General features: G+C 35.3%; 1 protein-coding gene across 5 annotated transcripts in view; it reads left to right on the top strand.

The window, feature by feature from the left end:
* The window catches only part of LOC111412439 (protein argonaute 16), a 42704-nt gene extending 24694 nt beyond the window's left edge, over positions 1-18010 (top strand). For 3 of the 5 annotated variants that reach the window (XM_023043371.1, XM_023043369.1, XM_023043370.1), the window contains 13 exons: positions 83-145; positions 338-451; positions 533-698; positions 796-908; positions 1003-1140; positions 1229-1359; positions 1446-1511; positions 6756-6819; positions 7138-7249; positions 7328-7401; positions 17147-17241; positions 17342-17373; positions 17462-17667. In XM_023043371.1, the coding sequence (XP_022899139.1) occupies positions 83-145; positions 338-451; positions 533-698; positions 796-908; positions 1003-1140; positions 1229-1359; positions 1446-1511; positions 6756-6819; positions 7138-7249; positions 7328-7401; positions 17147-17241; positions 17342-17373; positions 17462-17619 (1326 nt within the window). In that variant the 3' untranslated portion in view covers positions 17620-17667. Of the gene's footprint in view, positions 1-82; positions 146-337; positions 452-532; positions 699-795; positions 909-1002; positions 1141-1228; positions 1360-1445; positions 1512-6738; positions 6820-7137; positions 7250-7327; positions 7402-17146; positions 17242-17341; positions 17374-17461 lie in introns of those variants that run through there. The other 2 variants (XM_023043368.1, XR_002706073.1) reach the window with 2 other exon arrangements.
* Positions 18011-18667: the final 657 nt, after the last annotated feature.

The following is an 18667-nucleotide window of genomic DNA, read 5'->3' as shown; positions in this document are numbered from 1 at the left end:
GATTATTGACTGTTTTGATGATCCTTGGGTAGATTCTTTTACATTGCAGATTTACGATTGTTTTATGTTCTTCTACTTGCAGTTAAAGGTTGGCGGAGGTGAAGATTGCTTTCCTCGGAATGGTCGTTGGAACTTCAATAACAAGGTAGTCTTTTGTGTTCTACAACGGTAATTAAATTTGTTTTGGGAAGGAAGGGCATAAAAAGGAGAAGACAAACAGATTGGTGTTTCTAGTCCATTTTCTGTTTTGCTTAATTTTAGAATTTTACTTCCGGCGTAGACAATGGTTATAGTTTCTAACTTATCAATTGACCATTTTAAGTTTTCTCTTTTGAAGAAACTTTATAGAGCCACATGGATAGACAGCTGGGCAATTGTCAACTTCTCTTCAAGTTGCGATATAAGCTATATTTCAAGGGAACTTATCAATTGTGGAAGGAACAAGGGCATTGTATGCTGTAAATAATTCTTTTTGATTATGTTTTATTTGCTTTCTTAATTACCATTTATCTTTTCATTTCCTTCACATCAGCACATTGAACGCCCATATACATTACTTGAGGAAGATTCACAATCTAGAATAGCTGGGCCTGTGATACGTGTAGAAAAGATGTTTGAACGGCTAATGACCAAGTTACCTGACCCTCCTGAGTTTCTTCTCTGTGTCTTGGCGGAGCGGAAAAACTCTGATATTTATGGTATCAACTCTTTTGTCTTATATTAGCAAGTTTATATTGTTTCATGCTAATCACACACCTTTTTATATCGGGAAAAAAATTTGGCGATAACATATAGGACCTTGGAAGAAAAAGTGTCTGAGTAGCTTGGGTATTGTTACCCAATGCATTGCTCCTATTAAGATTAATGAACAGTACCTCACAAACGTGCTTCTCAAAATCAATTCCAAGGTAATATATCAATCAGAACTCATAAAAACTAGTCATGTTTTACGTTCTCATTCACTGTATTTTTCGCCTTATTTTTCAACAATTTCCTTTGTAGCTAGGAGGGATCAATTCATTGTTAGCAATAGAGCATTCTCGTGGAATTCCCCTCATCAAGGATACACCAACAATGATCTTAGGAATGGATGTCTCACATGGGTCTCCTGGTCGATCAGATATCCCATCCATTGCTGCTGTAATTCTTGATGCCTGTAGAGTTGTTTGCAGTACTCTGTCATCACATTCTAGATATGCTTAACACTGTATCAATTTATTTTGTCTAGGTTGTAGGATCTCGACCATGGCCGCTGATATCAAGGTATAGGGCAGTTGTGCGAACCCAGGCTTCAAAGTTGGAAATGATTGAATCTTTATTCAAGCCTTTAGCAAATGGGGAGGATGATGGCATTATGAGGTACTAATTTGAAACGATTTTCAATGTCCCTTTCACAATTATAATTCTTCTTAATGCTGAAGGAATACCACATTATCGTGCTTTAGGGAACTGCTTCTGGATTTCTATCAAATCAGCAATCGGCGCAAACCATCTCAGATTGTTGTTTTCAGGTAAGACTCATCATGACAACAGTGTGTTTGGATGCTTGTGCATTACATACCTTTTCATTTTCTAATTTAATAGCTATATATCTGTATACATACCCCACACTATTGTACATTATACATCTTTTCATTTGTTCGATTTGTGACACGCCGAATCAAAGCTTTATGCAGATGATGAACTGGCAGCCTGACATTCCTTTTCAAAAGTTATACTTATGCAAATTTTCTACTAGTTCTTGCATGTTGAAACTGGAATTTTAAACTATTCAAGTTATTATCAAATAGATGCATTTGAGTTTCTCAATTTACTCCTATCTTAATTTGCGTATTTTTCTTCCATTATAATTATACCCAATTAAGTAACAACTAGAAAGCATGTCAATACTTTCCAGCTTTCAAACATTGTATCAAATTTGAGCACTCTTTCAAGGATGTTATTCATCTATTAAATAACTAAAGACCCCTAAATTGATGCATAAAATCTCATAATAAAACCCATAAAGAATGAAAATGAACCAAGTATGTCAAGTGCACATTCACAGTTATCTATATAAGCCCGATAACTTCACAATAAAGAATATGGTAGGTGAATAAATCCAAGATCTTTCCTAATAAGAAATATCTTCCGTATGTATCTATATACATGTAACCCGTTTAGAATCAATGTATGAAATATGTTATTCTCCCAAAATCAACTTGGTATCAAATCCTTAACCTTTTTCTCAACACGTATGGTTGCGATGGATATTACGATTTTCTTCGAGACGCTCAGTTCTTGATGTCCACATAGTCGACATCACTCAATTCATCATCGCCGGCATCACTATGGTTGTCCCTTGAGTTTTTGGAGCTCGGTTAATGGTTCATAATCGACGTCACTCGGTTTAATCAGAATTGGCATCTCTACAGTGGGTTTTCTTGGGCTTTCGACGGTCGTCTTCTCAGGTATTGCAGCGTCCTTGCGTGTTCTTCAATTTTTCGGTGAGCATAGCAGTAGGTCTTGGTCGGAGAAATTTTTCCCCTCTTCGGGCGACGTCGCTTGTGGTTTTCTGCCTCCTCTCTGTGTCCCTCAAGTTTCGACGTCACTCGTGAATAAAGCTTTCGCAATTTCTGGTTGGGCTTTGCTGGTGGCTTGTGATATAGTGATCGGTTCCTTTTTTTTGGATTGCAGTTGGCTTGGTGTGTTATTGGACTTGGGCTGATTTTTTTTTTTTTTTTTCATTTCACTTGGGCCTATTGAGAATTGTGTTTGGGTTTGAATATATTGATTTAGACTGTTGTTTCAATTTGTTCCTCCAATTAGGCAGTTTGGTTATTGTTGGGAAATGTGTTTTTGGGCTGTTTGTTGAGCTAATTTATTTGGGTTATAGTTTAATTAAGTTGTCCAATTGATTTGTGAAGTGGGCTGGACTGTTTCAAGTGTGGTGTTTGGGCCTATTATTTTGTGCGATTACTTATTTGGGCTCCATTTTGATCGAGTTTGCAATATTGTTGGACTTGTACTATTATTAAGTTGCTTTGGAGTTTATTTGAGCTACTTCATTTTATATTCTTTTTGGTAATCTATTTATCATGGTTGAAAGTGATAAGAAAATTGTGAATAAAATCTCTAGTAGCGGTTCTCGTGATTGTTATTATTGTGGATAGCAAGGACATGTGAAAAGAAACTGTTGGAAATTAAATGGCAAACCAGCGAAAAACACAAGTTAGACTCGTGTGGGGAAATTTGTCAATGCTGCCGCTTATGATGGTCTTTTACCTACACCTCCTACATCTCAGCATCAAATTACCATTCCAGCAGATGAATATGCTCGCCTTACACAATTTTACTTTTCTCAACAGCCCGTTCCACTTTTTGCTTTCACTTCCGCTTCCACTTTAGCCAATAAAGGTACTTCTGTAGCATGTTTATCTACCTCATCCCACAATTGGGTAATTGATTCCGGTGCTACAGATCATATGACTAGAAATACAGGTATACTTTCGTCATTTCAGTATTCTTCTAAATTACCATATGTCACTTTAGCTAATGGCTCTACAACTCCTGTAGTCGAATGCGGCACTGCACATCCAACAAACTCTCTACCATTGTCTTCCATTTTATGTTTATCTCAGTTTCATTTCAATCTTTTATCTGTGAGTCAAATTACTAAATCCCTTAGTTATAGTATTCTTTTCTTTCCTACCTATTGCGTTTTCCAAGATCTTAAGACGAAGCAAATTATTGGTAGAGGGCGTGAACTCAATGGCTTGTATGTGCTAGACTCTTCTCCTACACAGGTGCCGAGGTCAATTGCATGCACTAGTACTTCTTCTCTTCTGCAGCTCCATTGTCGTTTCGGTCATCCCTCCCTTCCCGTTTTGAAGAAGTTATGCCCTAGTCTTAGTCAGGTACCTCAATTAAATTGTGAGTCGTGTCAATTAGCAAAACACCACGGGGTGCCATATTTCCCTAGACTAAATAAACGAGCTGCGTCCCCTTTTGATGTAATATATTTTGATATTTGGGGTCCTTGCCCTGTTTTATCTAAGATTAGGTTTCGCTATTTTCTTACCTTTGTGGATGATCATTCTCAAGTTACTTGGTTATATCTTATGAAAAATCGTTCTGAACTATACTCAATTTTTTGTGCTTTCTATGCTGAGATTAAAACTCAATTTGATAAATCTATCCGTATCTTAAGGACTGATAATGCTAAGGAATATTTCTCCTCCACATTTACTTCCTTTCTTTCCCAAAATGGCATTCTTCATCAATCTTCATGTATCGTTACTCTGCAACAAAATTGTATAGCGGAAAGAAAGAATCGCTATTTATTGGAAGTTGCACGAGCTCTTCTTTTTCATATGAAAGTCTCAAAAGAATTTTGGATAGATACAGTCTCTACTGCATGTTACTTAATCAATCGTATGCCTTCCTCCATCTTAGATGGTAAGATCTCTTATTCCATTTTGTTTTCCTCTCATACTTTATTCTCTCTTGCTCCTAGAATATTTAGATGTACTTGTTTTGTTCAAGATATGAGAATTCAAGTTTCCAAGCTTGATCCTAGATCCCTTAAGTGTATATTTTTGGGCTATTCTCGACATCATAAAGGTTATCGATGTTTTTCTCCTTCTTTAGGACAATACTTTGTGTCTGCTGATGTAACCTTTTTCGAGTCCACACCTTTCTCCAGTACTACTATGCCTTATGCTCCATCCTCTATTGAGTCTGAGGATGATTTCCTTGCTTACACTGTAACTACACCTGTGGTACTAGTACCTTCTCGTCCTATTCGAAGTATTTGCACTCGTCGTGTGCAGCAATCTCCGGTTACGCTTGCTATTGACCATGACTTATCACCTCTACCTGCTGCTTCGCCTTAAGATTCATTGTCCCCTCCTGATCCTTCTCTTGATCTTCCCATTGATCTCCGAAAAGGTAAACGATCATGTACTTATCCTATCTCTTCTTTTGTTACTTACCATGCATTGTCACCATCTTCCAAGTCCTTCATTGCTTCCTTGGAGCATGTGTCTGTACCAAAATCCGTCTTTGAGGCTTTGTTCCATAGTGGTTGGCGAGCAGCCGTGCAAGAAGAAATGATGGCACTGGAACACAATCACACATGGGACTTGGTTTCTTTACCCCTCAATAAACAGGCAATCAGGTGCAAATAGGTGTTTACTGTCAAGATGAATCTTATGGATCTGTTGCTCGGTTGAAGGCTCGTTTGGTTGCTACAGGGTATGCTCAAACTTATGATGTGGATTACTCTGCGACTTTCTCTCTTGTTGCTGAACTAGCCTCTGTTCGGTTATTCATTTCTCTTGCTGCTACCTATCATTGGCAGCTTCACCAATTGGATATTAAAAATGCATTCCTCTATGGTGATTTGCTTGAAGAAGTTTACATAGAGCAACCACCCGGTTTATTGCTCAGGAGAGTCAGGGAAGGTATGCAAACTGCAAAAGTCATTGTATTGTCTAAGACAATCACCCTATGCTTGGTTTGGAAGATTTAGTGAGGTTGTAATAGAATTTCGCTTGCAAAGAAGTGCATATGATCACTCAGTATTCTTTAAACAGTCTACAGTTGGATGTGTTTTGTTAGTGGTATATGTTGATGATATTGTGATTACTGGTAGTGATAGCAGTGGCATGAGTATGCTGAAAACTTTCTTAGGCACAAGGTTTCAGACAAAGGAGTTAGGTCCTATGAAATATTTTTTGAAGATAGAGATCTTTTGAAGTGGTAAAGGAATTTTTCTATCTCAAAGAAAATATACTCTAGATCTATTGGATGTGATATGATTAGCTGAAGCAAAATCAAGTGATGCCCCTATGATACCAAATGTGAAACTTGGAGCAGAAGATGGAGATGTGTTGGTTGATGCAGTACAGGAGGGTAGTGAAAAAGTTGAACTATCTCACAATCACTCGTCCAGATGTTGCCTTTCCCGTAAGTGTTGTTAGTCAGTTTATGTCATCTCCTAGAACTTCACATTGGGATGCTGTAACTCATTTATTAAAATATCTTAAAGGAGCTCCAGGATGTGGGATTCTTTATAAAGACCATGGTCATTGTAGAGTTGAGGGTTTCTCGGATGCTGACTGGGCAGGTTCTCTTGTGGATAGGCGCTCTACTACAGGGTATTGTGTTTTTGTTGGGGGTAATCTCGTTTCTTGGAAAAGTAAGAAACAAAGTGTTGTAGCTCGATCAAGTGCAGAATCTGAATATCGAGCTATTACACGGGTGAATTGTGAACTTATGTGGCTACATCACTTACTTGAAGAGATTGGCATTGATAAGTCCCACTGTATGAACTTGTGGTGTGATAATCAAGCAGCTATTCACATTGTCACTAATCCAGTATTTCATGAGAGAACAAAGCACATAGAGGTAGACTGTCATTTTGTTCGTGAAAAGTTACAAGGATTGATTTCAACAAAACATGTCAAGACAGGAGATTAATTAGTTGATGTGTTCACTAAGGCCTTAGCTGGGAATCGAGTAAATTATATTTGTAACAAATTGGGCATGATTGATATCTATGCTCCACCTTGAGGGGGAGTGTTATGAGATTGTATGCATCAATTTAGGGGGTCTTTACTTATTTAATAGATGAATATATGGTAGGTGCATAAATCCAGATCTTTCCTAACGAGAAATATCCTCCGTATGTATGTACATATATGTAACCCGTTTAGAATCAATGTATGAAATATGTTATTCTCCCAAAATCAACAGGTTTCAACTTTTCTCAGGGATGGTGTGAATGAATCACAGTTTGCTCAAGTTATGAACACTGAGCTTGACCAAATGATCAAGGTACTTTTCTGTTTTTGGCTTCCATGAAAATTTGAATGAGCTTCTATCGGCCTTTTTCTGTTGCTTTCCTTCTAACGTCATTGTGTTGGGGTTACTTTTTTTGAAAATTGTGGAATTACTAAAAAGAATTTTCAAAAATATGATTCATCTATTTTTGTTTGATTTCCAATATTTTGTATATAAGTAAACTAACTTGCTGATCTTTTTTATACATCTACTAATAGAAGCAGACGTATTCGGTAAAAATATTGCTGCTCTTTGGTGTAAGTTCATTTATGACAACTTTGATTCAGAAGTCCTAAAGTTTTCCTATTGTAGGCGTATCAGCATCTTGGTGAGGTTGATGTTCCAAAGTTCACTTTCATAGTGGCTCAAAAGAATCATCGCACTAAACTATTTCAAGCTGCTGCCCCTGGAAATGTCCCACCTGGTCAGTTTTTTTCATCAATTTACTCCTGTTTCATAGTAAATCAAACACTGACATCTCTATCTCTCTCTCTCTCTGCAGGTACTGTTGTGGACACCAAAGTTGTTCATCCTACAAATTATGATTTCTTCATGTGTTCTCATGCAGGGATGATTGTAAGTTGTTATTATTCTTCCCTCTAACTATATTGCAGAGTAGTTAGAGACCACCCAGAAATTGTGTCCTCATTTTTTTTTTTTTTTTTACCCCTTGTCCTTCCATTTTTGGTCGTCAGAAAAATTGAACAAATGGACAAGGATGTATATTTATGAATGATTTACATCATCTTTCTGTTGAACCTCATAATTGTCTTTTTTGTACCCATGCTAATGTGGCAAAATGATGGCGCCTACAGACCCAATGTGACAAGTTAAATCAATACGTGTAGCCAAAACTTCAACAATTACCAAGTCCATGCTCAATCACCATCTTGGTAGAGGAAGTCAGCAAATTCTTTGTACTTTGCAAGGGCCTTGGATGTTTGCAGAGATTTTGCCTCAGTTGCCTCTTGGAGTCAATCATCGCCTTATAAAGTTCGAGATAGACAATCTTCGTGCCTGCCTATCATTATCATCCTTCAGGCTCACAGTTCGATACTGTTGTAGTTGATCATTTCTCTTAGGAATCTATCGATCTCTACTAGCTTGCCCTTACATACTTGGTCCTCTGAGATTGCTACATTTGCCTTAAAATTATAGAATATGTCAGTTTCCACCATCACATTACTCATCAATTAGAGCCTCTTGTTATTCCTTGGGGCCCAATATTTTTTGTTTGTGACTGCCTCAAGGATATCAATGTTGCTTGGGCATGATGCTTGAGCAAACCCTAGAATCGGAGGTACCACCACAACCACCTTCTGTTTCCCTTTATCCACTCTTTTAAGAGTGTCTTGATTAGAAAGAGAAGAGGATTTCTTCCTTGGCCGAGCTGACCAGAAATTGGAGTCTTTTGGTTAGGGTCTTTGAGACTATAAAAGACTTTAGAAAGCCTAAAATTTGACAATAACAAATGCTCAAGCCTTTGTTTGGAGAAAAAAATATAATCGGTTTAATTTATGAATAGATAGAAATGAGTTATGGATAAGTCAATAGTACTTGTAGGTCTACTAAAATGTGTGGTTAAGAGTAAAATTTAAATAATTTATAAATAATATATAAATCAAGTCTTGTTTGTGGCAAACGAAGCAGGGAAAGCAAGAGGTGACTGACTATTACCTAGAGATAATGGCACTGTAGCAAGAACTCGACCTGAGTTATGAGGAAAAGTGAAGTGCCAAGAAGATAGCGTATATTATCAGAAAAAACTGGAAAATGAAAGTGTTCGAGTTCTTTACTGGGCTTCACGAGATTTGGAGGATGTCAGAAGCTGAATACTCTATTGGGAACCATTGTCGTCGCTGCTAGAAGTTTTTGCAAAAGTGAGGCATGAAGAGAGTCGTTGGAGAGATGCTAAGTGGGTCGGGTCTAGTATTGAAGTTTTAGGCCGTATAATGAAAGGAATTGGGCCTCAACATAATGGGTCATCCAATTTTAAAAGTGGGCCTTTATTTCAAAGAGATATAACTTCTATTGGGCTAAGTTCTAATATTGGGCCCAATTATTCCGGTGACGGGCTTGGAGCATTGGGTCTATATTCTAAAGGGCCAGTAATTGGGTCAAACTCAAAACAACAAAAGGGTCAACCCTGGTATGAACGTTGTTGCAAACCAGGACACAAAGAAGATATATGTTGGGACATCCACAGAAAGCCAGCAAATTGGAAACCGAAACAAAACTAGTCTATATGAATTATGGTTTGGTTAGCGTATGTATTGAATATGTTTGAAAATATATGGGAAGTTGGAATTATTGGTAAGGAACTAACCAGTTATACGAGTCGATCACTCATCGTTTTTCCACAAAATGTTATTTTTCTACCAAAAGTTGCAGAATCAATAAAATCCATTAATAATGAGAATTCAAGTCATAGTTAGTCAAAGAAGTATTCCATTGGACAGTAAAAGCATTCCAAGCAAAAAAAGCTAGTACCATAGCAGTACATTCTTCAACAAATTATTGTAGATATAAATGTATTATTGTACACTAGAGAAATAATTCAAGGTAAAGCAGAAGTTAGAGCCTGAAAGTCCTAAAATTCTTCATCAACGGCTATTTTTCTTAATGAAATGTTGAGTACTCCTTAAAACGTGGTTGTTCTACAACACTTAGGTGTCCATTCGTGATGAGGAATTTGAGCAGTGTAACTAAACTTCAAGGCATTGTATTGTTAAACGATGCTCTGATAGATATTTCGTTAACTTAAACTCTGTAAAATTCAAAAACTCCTTAACATTACTCAATACTACATCTAGTTCTGTCCAATATTGAGATTCAATATTTTTGAAATCTAGAAACTTATCCTCCATATGTATGCTTCTAACAATACCCGGATTTTTCTTGTCCACTTCAAAAGGAGGAAGTGAATATTTTAAAAATGAAGCTCTCCTTCAAAGGAATCAGCTTCTTTTAGAAAATCAGCCTTTTATTACATAGAATATTTTAAGCTGATGTTGTCGACTAAATAAACTAATTGTTGAATCTCAAGAAGATTAGGTAAACCAAGGTCACAAGTAGGCATATCCTGAAGAAGTTACAAATTCACATACAAACTAACAAGTGATATCTTTATTCTTAGACCGGAAAAAAGTGTGTTATCTATACTTCGAGAAAAGTGGACCATTAGAAATTAATAGAAGGTAAAAAATTTATCTAGATTGTGTACATATTTAAAGCATTTAGCTCTATGAGCAACAACTACTAAAATAGTCGTGGGAATGCAATTTTCAAGGGGTAAAAAAAAGACTAGCATTTAACAAGTTTGAAACAAATTGCTTCCTTGGGATAAACTATAATGTAGGATACTTACAAGATACCACCCTCCTCCATTGACTTTCCTGAGGCAGCCCCAATGGTTTATGTCCTCATCTCGTTCATTTAAACTAATAATTATATCTCCAGCTACTAAATCATTAATTTTCAAAACTGTCAAATGAAAAAGTTGAACAGTGGACTGGGAAAAATAAAGAATTATTCCAATTCTAGCTGCACGTCCACCGCTAAAAAAATGATGTTTGGAACTATCGTGAACAATATTCAATACATATGCCTGGAGATGTGAACAAAAATTTTAAAGCATTTACCATAGTACACTCAGCAACTTAACTCTAGAAGAGAATATCCAAGTCTTAATTCTTATGTTGGTGAAAACAGCTATAACTAAAGAGTAACTTAGTGAGAAACATCACTGGTAATTTGACATGATTTTCTTTTATTATTTACTCTTTGAGACAAAATGTTTACATAAGCACAAAATTAATCAGTTTGTGTAAGATTTTTTATGTATATCATAACTCATGAGATTAGTAAAACTTGAGGTTGTGCATAGTAAATAAAGGAAAAAGAAAGGGAAATAAAGTTAAGTTACAGTTATGTACAAACCAGAGGAAAAAAGAACAATGCACTAATTTCCATTAGTTTAATACTAAACAAAGTGAAAGAGGATATTCGGAATTAAATCCTCAAATGAAATGAAATTGAAAATCCAAAACTGAATTTGGTGACTAATGAATCCAAACAGCATTCTGAATTCGACTGAAATTTAAAGGGTACTTCTTCAAAACAATAGCAATACAAATAACATTTTTTCCTTGTTAAAATAGAAGTACATTTTTTCGTGGTGGATGGTCAATGAAGTTTGTAAGAAAGTCATCAACTTTAATGATTTGTGTAATTACATAATTTACTTATAACTAACGGGGAAGGGAGAAAATAAATAGAGAAGAAGAGAAAAAGGAAAGGAAGCACTTCTATTGAGACTTGCAGTTCGAAAATAGCTAATTTGTTGTAGAATTTTGTTACTTGCAATATTTGGCTAGTGAAATTTTTCGGTGAACAATACATTGAAAGTCAATAAAAATGGTAAGGGGGAAGATAACAGCTAATCCTGCAATATTGAAAATAATAAATAGCATGGCTTCAAAGTTAATCATTTAAAAACTCCACAAGAATTAAATTGTTTTCCTTTACTACATTCATTCCAAATTAAAAGTAAATATAGTATCAAAAAATTGCACAATATAAAAAAAAAAAAAAAGAATTTAGTAGTGGAGATTATAAAATAGTAGCTATGATCAAAAGTAATCACAATTAAGAGAGCGTAAATACTGTAAGAAAGGGGATCAACCCCATGGACAAAGATGGGTCGACCCCATTGGTAAAATTTGTTTTTAGAAACAAACACGTGTCTGGGAAAATTGAATAAAACCCATCCCCTATTTATATTTATTTAGGAGGATTAGGACTACTCTGCAAATATTATTTTCAAAATTATGTTTTTTTTTACCTAGGTAGAATTTACAATTATAATATTTTATTTTCAATATATATAATGAATATTATGAATTCAGTAAAACAAAAAAAAAAAAAAAAAAAAAAAAAATTCAAAATGAAACCAATTCACACAAAACACAAGAAAAAAATCAATCAAATTCCGGTAAATGATATTGAGCTGCCGTCGACAAATTTCAATAAAAACAAGAATAAGAACTAAAATTCAGAACAACAAGACCTCAATCAATCCATACAAAATATATAACAAATAATTTACGTGGTAAAATGGAGAGAACTGACAGTAGCGTCTAAAAATGGAAAAGAAGAAAGATCCACCTAAATTGAGGATAAGTGGGTGCATCACTATAGCCTGCATGTTTTTTTTTTTTTTTCATTTTTTTGCAAACGTTGTCGTTTTTACTCTAGAGATGAAAAAAATTGCTGTGAAATGGAAGAATCTAATGTTCTTTCTACAGTAGCGAAACATTGCCCTTTTTATATAGTAGTGATAAAAAAAATCGGGGCTATCAAGTGTCTGTCGATCATCAAACAGAAAAATCCAATAGTGTTGTAACACCCTTCAAGCTGAAGCATAGATATTGATCATGACCAACTTGTTACAAAGATACTCAATCCTATTCCCATTCAATGCTTTTGTGAAGATATCTCTAAGTTGCTCTTCAGTCTTCACATAACAAGTAGAGATTAATTTTTTGGATTTTTTCACAAATGAAATGACAGTCAACCTCAAGGTAGTAGCTCGAAGTAGTGCTGAAATAGAGTTCAAATCTGTTGCACAAAGAATTTGTGATGTTGCATAAGGAATTTGTGAAGGACTATGCTTGAGGAAGTTTCTGGAAGAGTTACATGTCACAATAAAGTTGCCAATCAAACTCTATTGTCATAATAAAGCAGTAATATACATCTTTTAATCTAGTTCAGCATGACACGAAGAAACATGTAGAAGTAGACAGGCACTTTATCAAAGGAAAAGTTGAGGAAGGAAGATTCGTATGGCCTATGTTCTCACAATAGCTCAAAAATTGTAGATGTCTTTACCGAAGGACTGCCCAGACCAAAATTTGATGATTTCATGTCCATGTTGGATACAATCAACATTTACGATCCAACTTGAAGGGGAGTGTTAAAATCCCTAGATGATTGGAAGAGTGATTTTATATTATTGTTAGGGATTCTACTTTCTATAGACATAGTATATTATTTGATTATTGCCATGTTTAGAGATTATAGAGGATTTGATTTGTATTTTTCCTTTTCTGTTTTTCTTTTTCTTGTACTATAAGTAGGAGTTTTGTTTTGCACAGTGAAACGTGAAATAGAAAATTCTTTTTCCCAATTCTGTTTTCATGAATCAATGAAAATGGATATATAAATTTATTAGAACTCAAAGGAAATGAAACACGACGATGTTTGGCAAATTAACATACTTCACAATGAAGAGATTTTTCATCCACGTCTTCAAACAAAGTACGAAGCATGGTTTTAGACTCAAATGCTCTGACTCTTCGAAATAGTCCGATACTCATGTCGAACATGACACACACGGGTATGGATATGGGATATGTGTTGGATCCTCTAAATTTCAATTGAACACTTCGTCCTTTCTTCTTTCCTTTTTTCTCTTTTCCTTTACTTTCTCTTTTCTTCTTTCCCATTGTTGCTCTTTATAAACCTAACATCATCACAAAAGGATGGAGAAGGATAGTGACGCTATGTTTTCCCTTCTTTTTATTCTTCTTTCTTTTTTCTTTCAATTTTCCTTCTCTCTCTCTTTTTGTAATGGTGGTTTAGGGTTCTGTTTGTATAAAATGAAAATGGATTTCATATAGTGCTCCACTAAATTCAAAGTGCAATCAAATCCCTCATTTTCTATTTTGTATAATATTTAATAATTCCTATGATTGAAAACTAAATCCCAAATTTCTATTTTATTCGTCTTAACCTCTTATTTAATACTCATTTCCTTCCTTGTTAATAATTTATTTTGATCCATTCAAAATGACATTTTGGATTAGTAAAAAAAATAAATAAATAAAATAAAAAATTGAAGTTTGCAAGACATACCCACGCATTCGTGTCTGAAATTTGGACTTTTTTTAGCCATGTCCCCCTGTAATACATTTTTAGAAAATAAGATATCCGATATTTAGATACATACCCGTACCTAAGTCCGAGTATCATAGGGTTTAGAAACTTAAAAAGATGGATGTTTTAAACGAAGATGCCAAAGCCAAATTTGAAGTTTATTTGGTGAGATCCTTCTAGCTAAATGAGACAGAGGTATTGATCTCCCTCTACTGTCACAACCAAGAAATAAATTTCTTCACTCTCCTTGTCAAGTCTAATATTTTTCTTATAACTATTTCCTAAAGACACAACAATCAGAGAAGAATATAATGCTGCAGTTCAGGTCTTTTGTGAGTTTATGAATAGACTACAGATTAATAGAAAAGTTAGGCACTTGAAGTACAAATTTTAATGAGAAATTGAAAATGAGGAAAATAGTCCATTTTCCAGCAGTTGAAGTTAATATGTACATCTGCAACTTTTATTTTTTGTTTTCTAGGAAATGGGGTGTACGTAGTGAAGTGACGTGGTAAGTTAGTCATGTGATCAGTAGCACCTGAATTAACAACCTAGTTATCATGTGTTTTACAGTCCTTTGATGCATTAAAAGCGTTAGATGAATTATGGTTGCCTTAGTGTGCAAATGAACACAAACCAATAGTTTTCCAGTTGAAGTAAGAAGATTTTGAAGCTTCTTGACCTCCTCTTTATTTAGTGTATTTACCTCTGGTTCATTGCTGGACGGGTATTCATCTGTAACAACTATGTCTGCTCAGCTGTTTCATGGGATATACTACTGCTGGTTATTTCTACCAAATGATAGCTTTCCGTTCAATTTCTAACACATCGTCCTTGTATGTTTGGAACTCTTTCAAAAGTTACAACAACATTCACGTTTATTTTTCGGTGGTTCTCTACTATCATGATTCTGCTTTGGAACACCGAAGCTATTTGAAGATGGCTTCTTTCTCGCTACTAGCACAAATCCTTTAGCAACAGGGGAGTCAAGCATCACAATCTTTCTTCCCTTCTTAGCTTAATGGAGAAAACTTCGCTCAAGACACCTCTTCCTTTCTAAGTACTGGCTCTCAGATTTCGAATTCCATGTTAAGTGCAGCCAAGAATTCATATATTCTTTCTCCTTGACAAATTTCAACATGATCGGTGCATCATCACCACAAGTCGTTTTGAGATTTCGATTGTAATCATGTTCAAATTATAAACCATTCAAGGTATTATAATATTCAGTAACCAACATTGTACCTTGTTTAGTGGAATGAATCTCGGTTTTAACTTCAAAAAGATAGGCTGTATCGTTGACTTGGGAGTGCGAGTGTTTCACAGTATCCCATCTCTTTTGGCAGTGGTTAAAAACATAAAATTTTCACTAATTTCAGATTGTATCATGTCCTATAGCCATGATATGATTAAAGAATCCTCCACATCTCAAGCCTCAAATTTTGGACCCTCTTTGCTGGGTACAGGGCCTGTCAAATGGTTGAGCTTCCCTTTACCTTTCAATTTTGTTCGAACCACTTTAGATCAAATTAGGTCATTTTTCCCATCCAGAACAGGATGGGTGAATAATCTGAATTTCATTGAGTGATGTTTGAGTAGACTAATTGACATTCTGGGGTGGATTTGAGATTTTGGAGGTAATTGACATTCTAGGCTAAAAAAAGGGCAATGAACTCAAGGTATTACACAAAAGTTAGAGAAGAGAAGAAAAAAATAAAGGATTTTCTTAGGAGAAATTCTTGAGCTCCAGATCAAGATTAATAGAATTTTTGACTTGTAATTAGGACACTAATTCTGTGCAAAGAAATAGGGATAAATCTTTCTAGGAGATTTTAGACCCTAATGACCAGATTTTTAACAATTAAATTAGGAAGATGCCAATCTATTTACAACTATAGAGTGTGGGAATCGAATTAGGGATTTAATTCCTTTTTTGCAGTGTCAAACATATCCTTCAGAATTTGTCAATGGACTTATTTCTGCAGTACTAGAAAGCCACGATATCATACATAGCTAAGGACGTGACAAGAATTGCAGTCAAATTGAAGAAAATTGACTGACAATGTGGAATGACGTCTGTATTTTAACCTCATGTTCAAAATTGAGCATGAATCCCTAAAAGTATCAGAAAAAGAAAATTTTTCTTTTGAGAATGGTTGGGTATTAGGTTATTGATTACTGAGTACCATTGACCAGGTAATGTAGGTAGGTAATACTGCTCCAACGAATCAGGTTGGCCTTTCACTGTAGACGCTGCCTGAGACTCGTTCATGGATAGCTAGGGAAATTGAGTTCATTCTAGAGGATGAAGAGCAGAACATAGCCCTCTAAACGCTAAGATCAAACTGCATGGGATCTATCATGCAAACCCTCGAAAAGCCCTGTTAATGAATAGGAAGAATGTGATTATGTGAGAGTGATTTGTGCTTGGGGGTTAAGAAAATGCAAACTGATGGTACTGATTCAGGTGTAGGACCCCACTCTGTTCCTCTCACAGGGGACTCCGAATCCTAGAGCTCCCAATTGATTTTTGACTTGTGAAAAAGGTATGTTACAACAATTGTTTTTTACTTTTATAAAGGAAATGCTACCGGTACTTGAAAGGGGGACTGAAAATTCAAATAAATTGTCCAAATCATTGCCATTTATGCAATTACCCATGACCTCCTGTGATCCAAACCACACGAGTTTGCCATGCTAAAGGCATTATTGCACAGATACTTTTGAAGAAAATCATGGTATAATCTACCCAGAATCCTAATGATGTGACGAAACAAGTCAGCAGGCAAGATAGGGTTTCATTTTCTCAGAATATGAGATGTGACAACCACATCAACATCTCAGCTTAGGAGCCCTAGTCGTCTGCTTATTTATGATCAAAGGCCATTTGCTTTAGGTAGAAGAGAACAATTTCCAGTTGGATCTTTGTGCTGGACTTCCACACTGCTGCTACAGCAATTCGACCTGACCTTCGGAGTTGAATTGCTTCCAATCTGCAATAGCATCTCACTGGCCAATGACTACTGCAGATTTTTAGTGATTTTCGGTTTCCCATTGTTGGCCATCTAGTGGATTCATGTCAAGAATGTATAATATAGTTTATTTTTAAGTTGACGCCATTATTTTTTTCGATGCACAATGCTGAATCATATATATATGAACTTTAATGTGTTTTGAGTTTAGAATTTACTCTGGCATGTCTGATTGGAATAAGTTATAAGGCTAGACCGAGATTTTGATTTGTTAACTAAAGATATTATATAAATTTTATTCTTCTATCCATTTTCTCTTGTCAACTGAAGTAAAGCCCTGGAATTTTCTTGAGTGAACAACTCTGACCTTTTTATTTACTGAATGTACCCCCATGCATAACTTAAAATGACAGGGTACAAGTCGGCCTGCCCATTATCATGTCTTGCTTGATGAAATTGGTTTCTCTCCTGATGATTTACAAAACCTTATCCATTCACTGTCATACGTGTAAGTTTCGGACCTTGAGAGAGTTTTTTCCCCCCTTATGTCCCAGTGGATTAGTATTCTTTTAATTGGCCTCAGTAATTGTTTTAATTTGTTTCTGCAGGAACCAAAGAAGTACTATTGCGAGCTCACTAGGTACGTTAAGAGTCCTTGCTAAAATTTGCTATCCTGTTAATCATCCTGATGAGAAAGTTGATCATCTTTGCACTTTTCTTCATTGCAGTTGCACCAATATTTTATGCACATCTTGCAGCCCATCAAATGGGACAGATTCTAAAGTTCGAGGATTTTTCTGAAAGTTTGTCCGGACAGGAAAGTATCCCCGTTCCTCAGCTGCCCAGGTTGCACAAGGATGTTGCAGGTTCCATGTTCTTTTGTTGAAGTAACTAGAATGTTCTAGCATTAGATAGGAATTGATCAACTTAACAAGAAAATACTCGGGGGTACAGGAATATAGGTCACCCCGGGTTTTCATCATGGTGGGGTGAAGAAATAGACGAAGATCATTCTGAAGAAGCGTATTGAATCGTTCTAAATGTCATATCTACTTTTTGATGATTTGACTATTTGACCTTTGGCTGCTTTGTTTTTTCTTTCTAGCTATATTTGCCGAGATTTTGCATCCACTTGTTTGAATGCTATCTTAGATGTCTATATAATTTCATATTTCTTGAAAATCAACTTGTCTCCTACATTAGTAACTGTTCCATAACGTTTTGAGACACATTCAGGATCGTAGAATCCTGTTTACAATGAATCACTTTTCTTATAATCGATTTTAAATGTGATTATATCTTTGTCTGTGAGAGTTTTGAAATTAAATTGTTTCTTTAGTTCTGTGATTCATTGGTGAAATATGCCACAATCACATCCAAATGCACCAGTAAAGCCAAGCTATTATGGACACTGATGTGTATATCACCTGACCATGCACTTTTCTTTGGGTCTGCATATATGAATTGGAATTTATTTCATTGGGATTCAGTTGGATAAAGGTCCTTATATCCGTTCGAAGAAAAATACCTTCAATTGGAATGAACAAAAGTGTATTCAGTAAATAGTTGCAGCGAAAACCTATTGAAGTTATGAAGACATTTTCATATGATCAAATTGCAAGTGTTATATTTTCTTATATTTGTGAGCAATTGAAACAGCTAATTAAATTACAAATTTTTATCAGCAAAAAAATGCAGAATTTAACAAAGCATAGCAATATAGTTTCAATATGAGTTTGCTATATCTTTGTACAACCTAGGTTGATTTACACTTATGGTGTGTTTGATTGTAAGTATAGAAATTGCATGGAAAGAAAATAAATTATAAGCAATTCAATTGTCTAGAATTTATTTGCGTGAAATTGTCAATTAAATATATTTGATTGATTTAATTTTTAATCTAGAAAATATTATAATTGTCCTTTTTTTATTGG

This window comes from Olea europaea, chromosome 16 (assembly GCF_002742605.1).
Source record: "Olea europaea var. sylvestris chromosome 16, O_europaea_v1, whole genome shotgun sequence".
NCBI classification, from domain to species: Eukaryota; Viridiplantae; Streptophyta; class Magnoliopsida; order Lamiales; family Oleaceae; genus Olea; species Olea europaea.
This window is presented reverse-complemented; position numbering and strand designations above follow the sequence as displayed.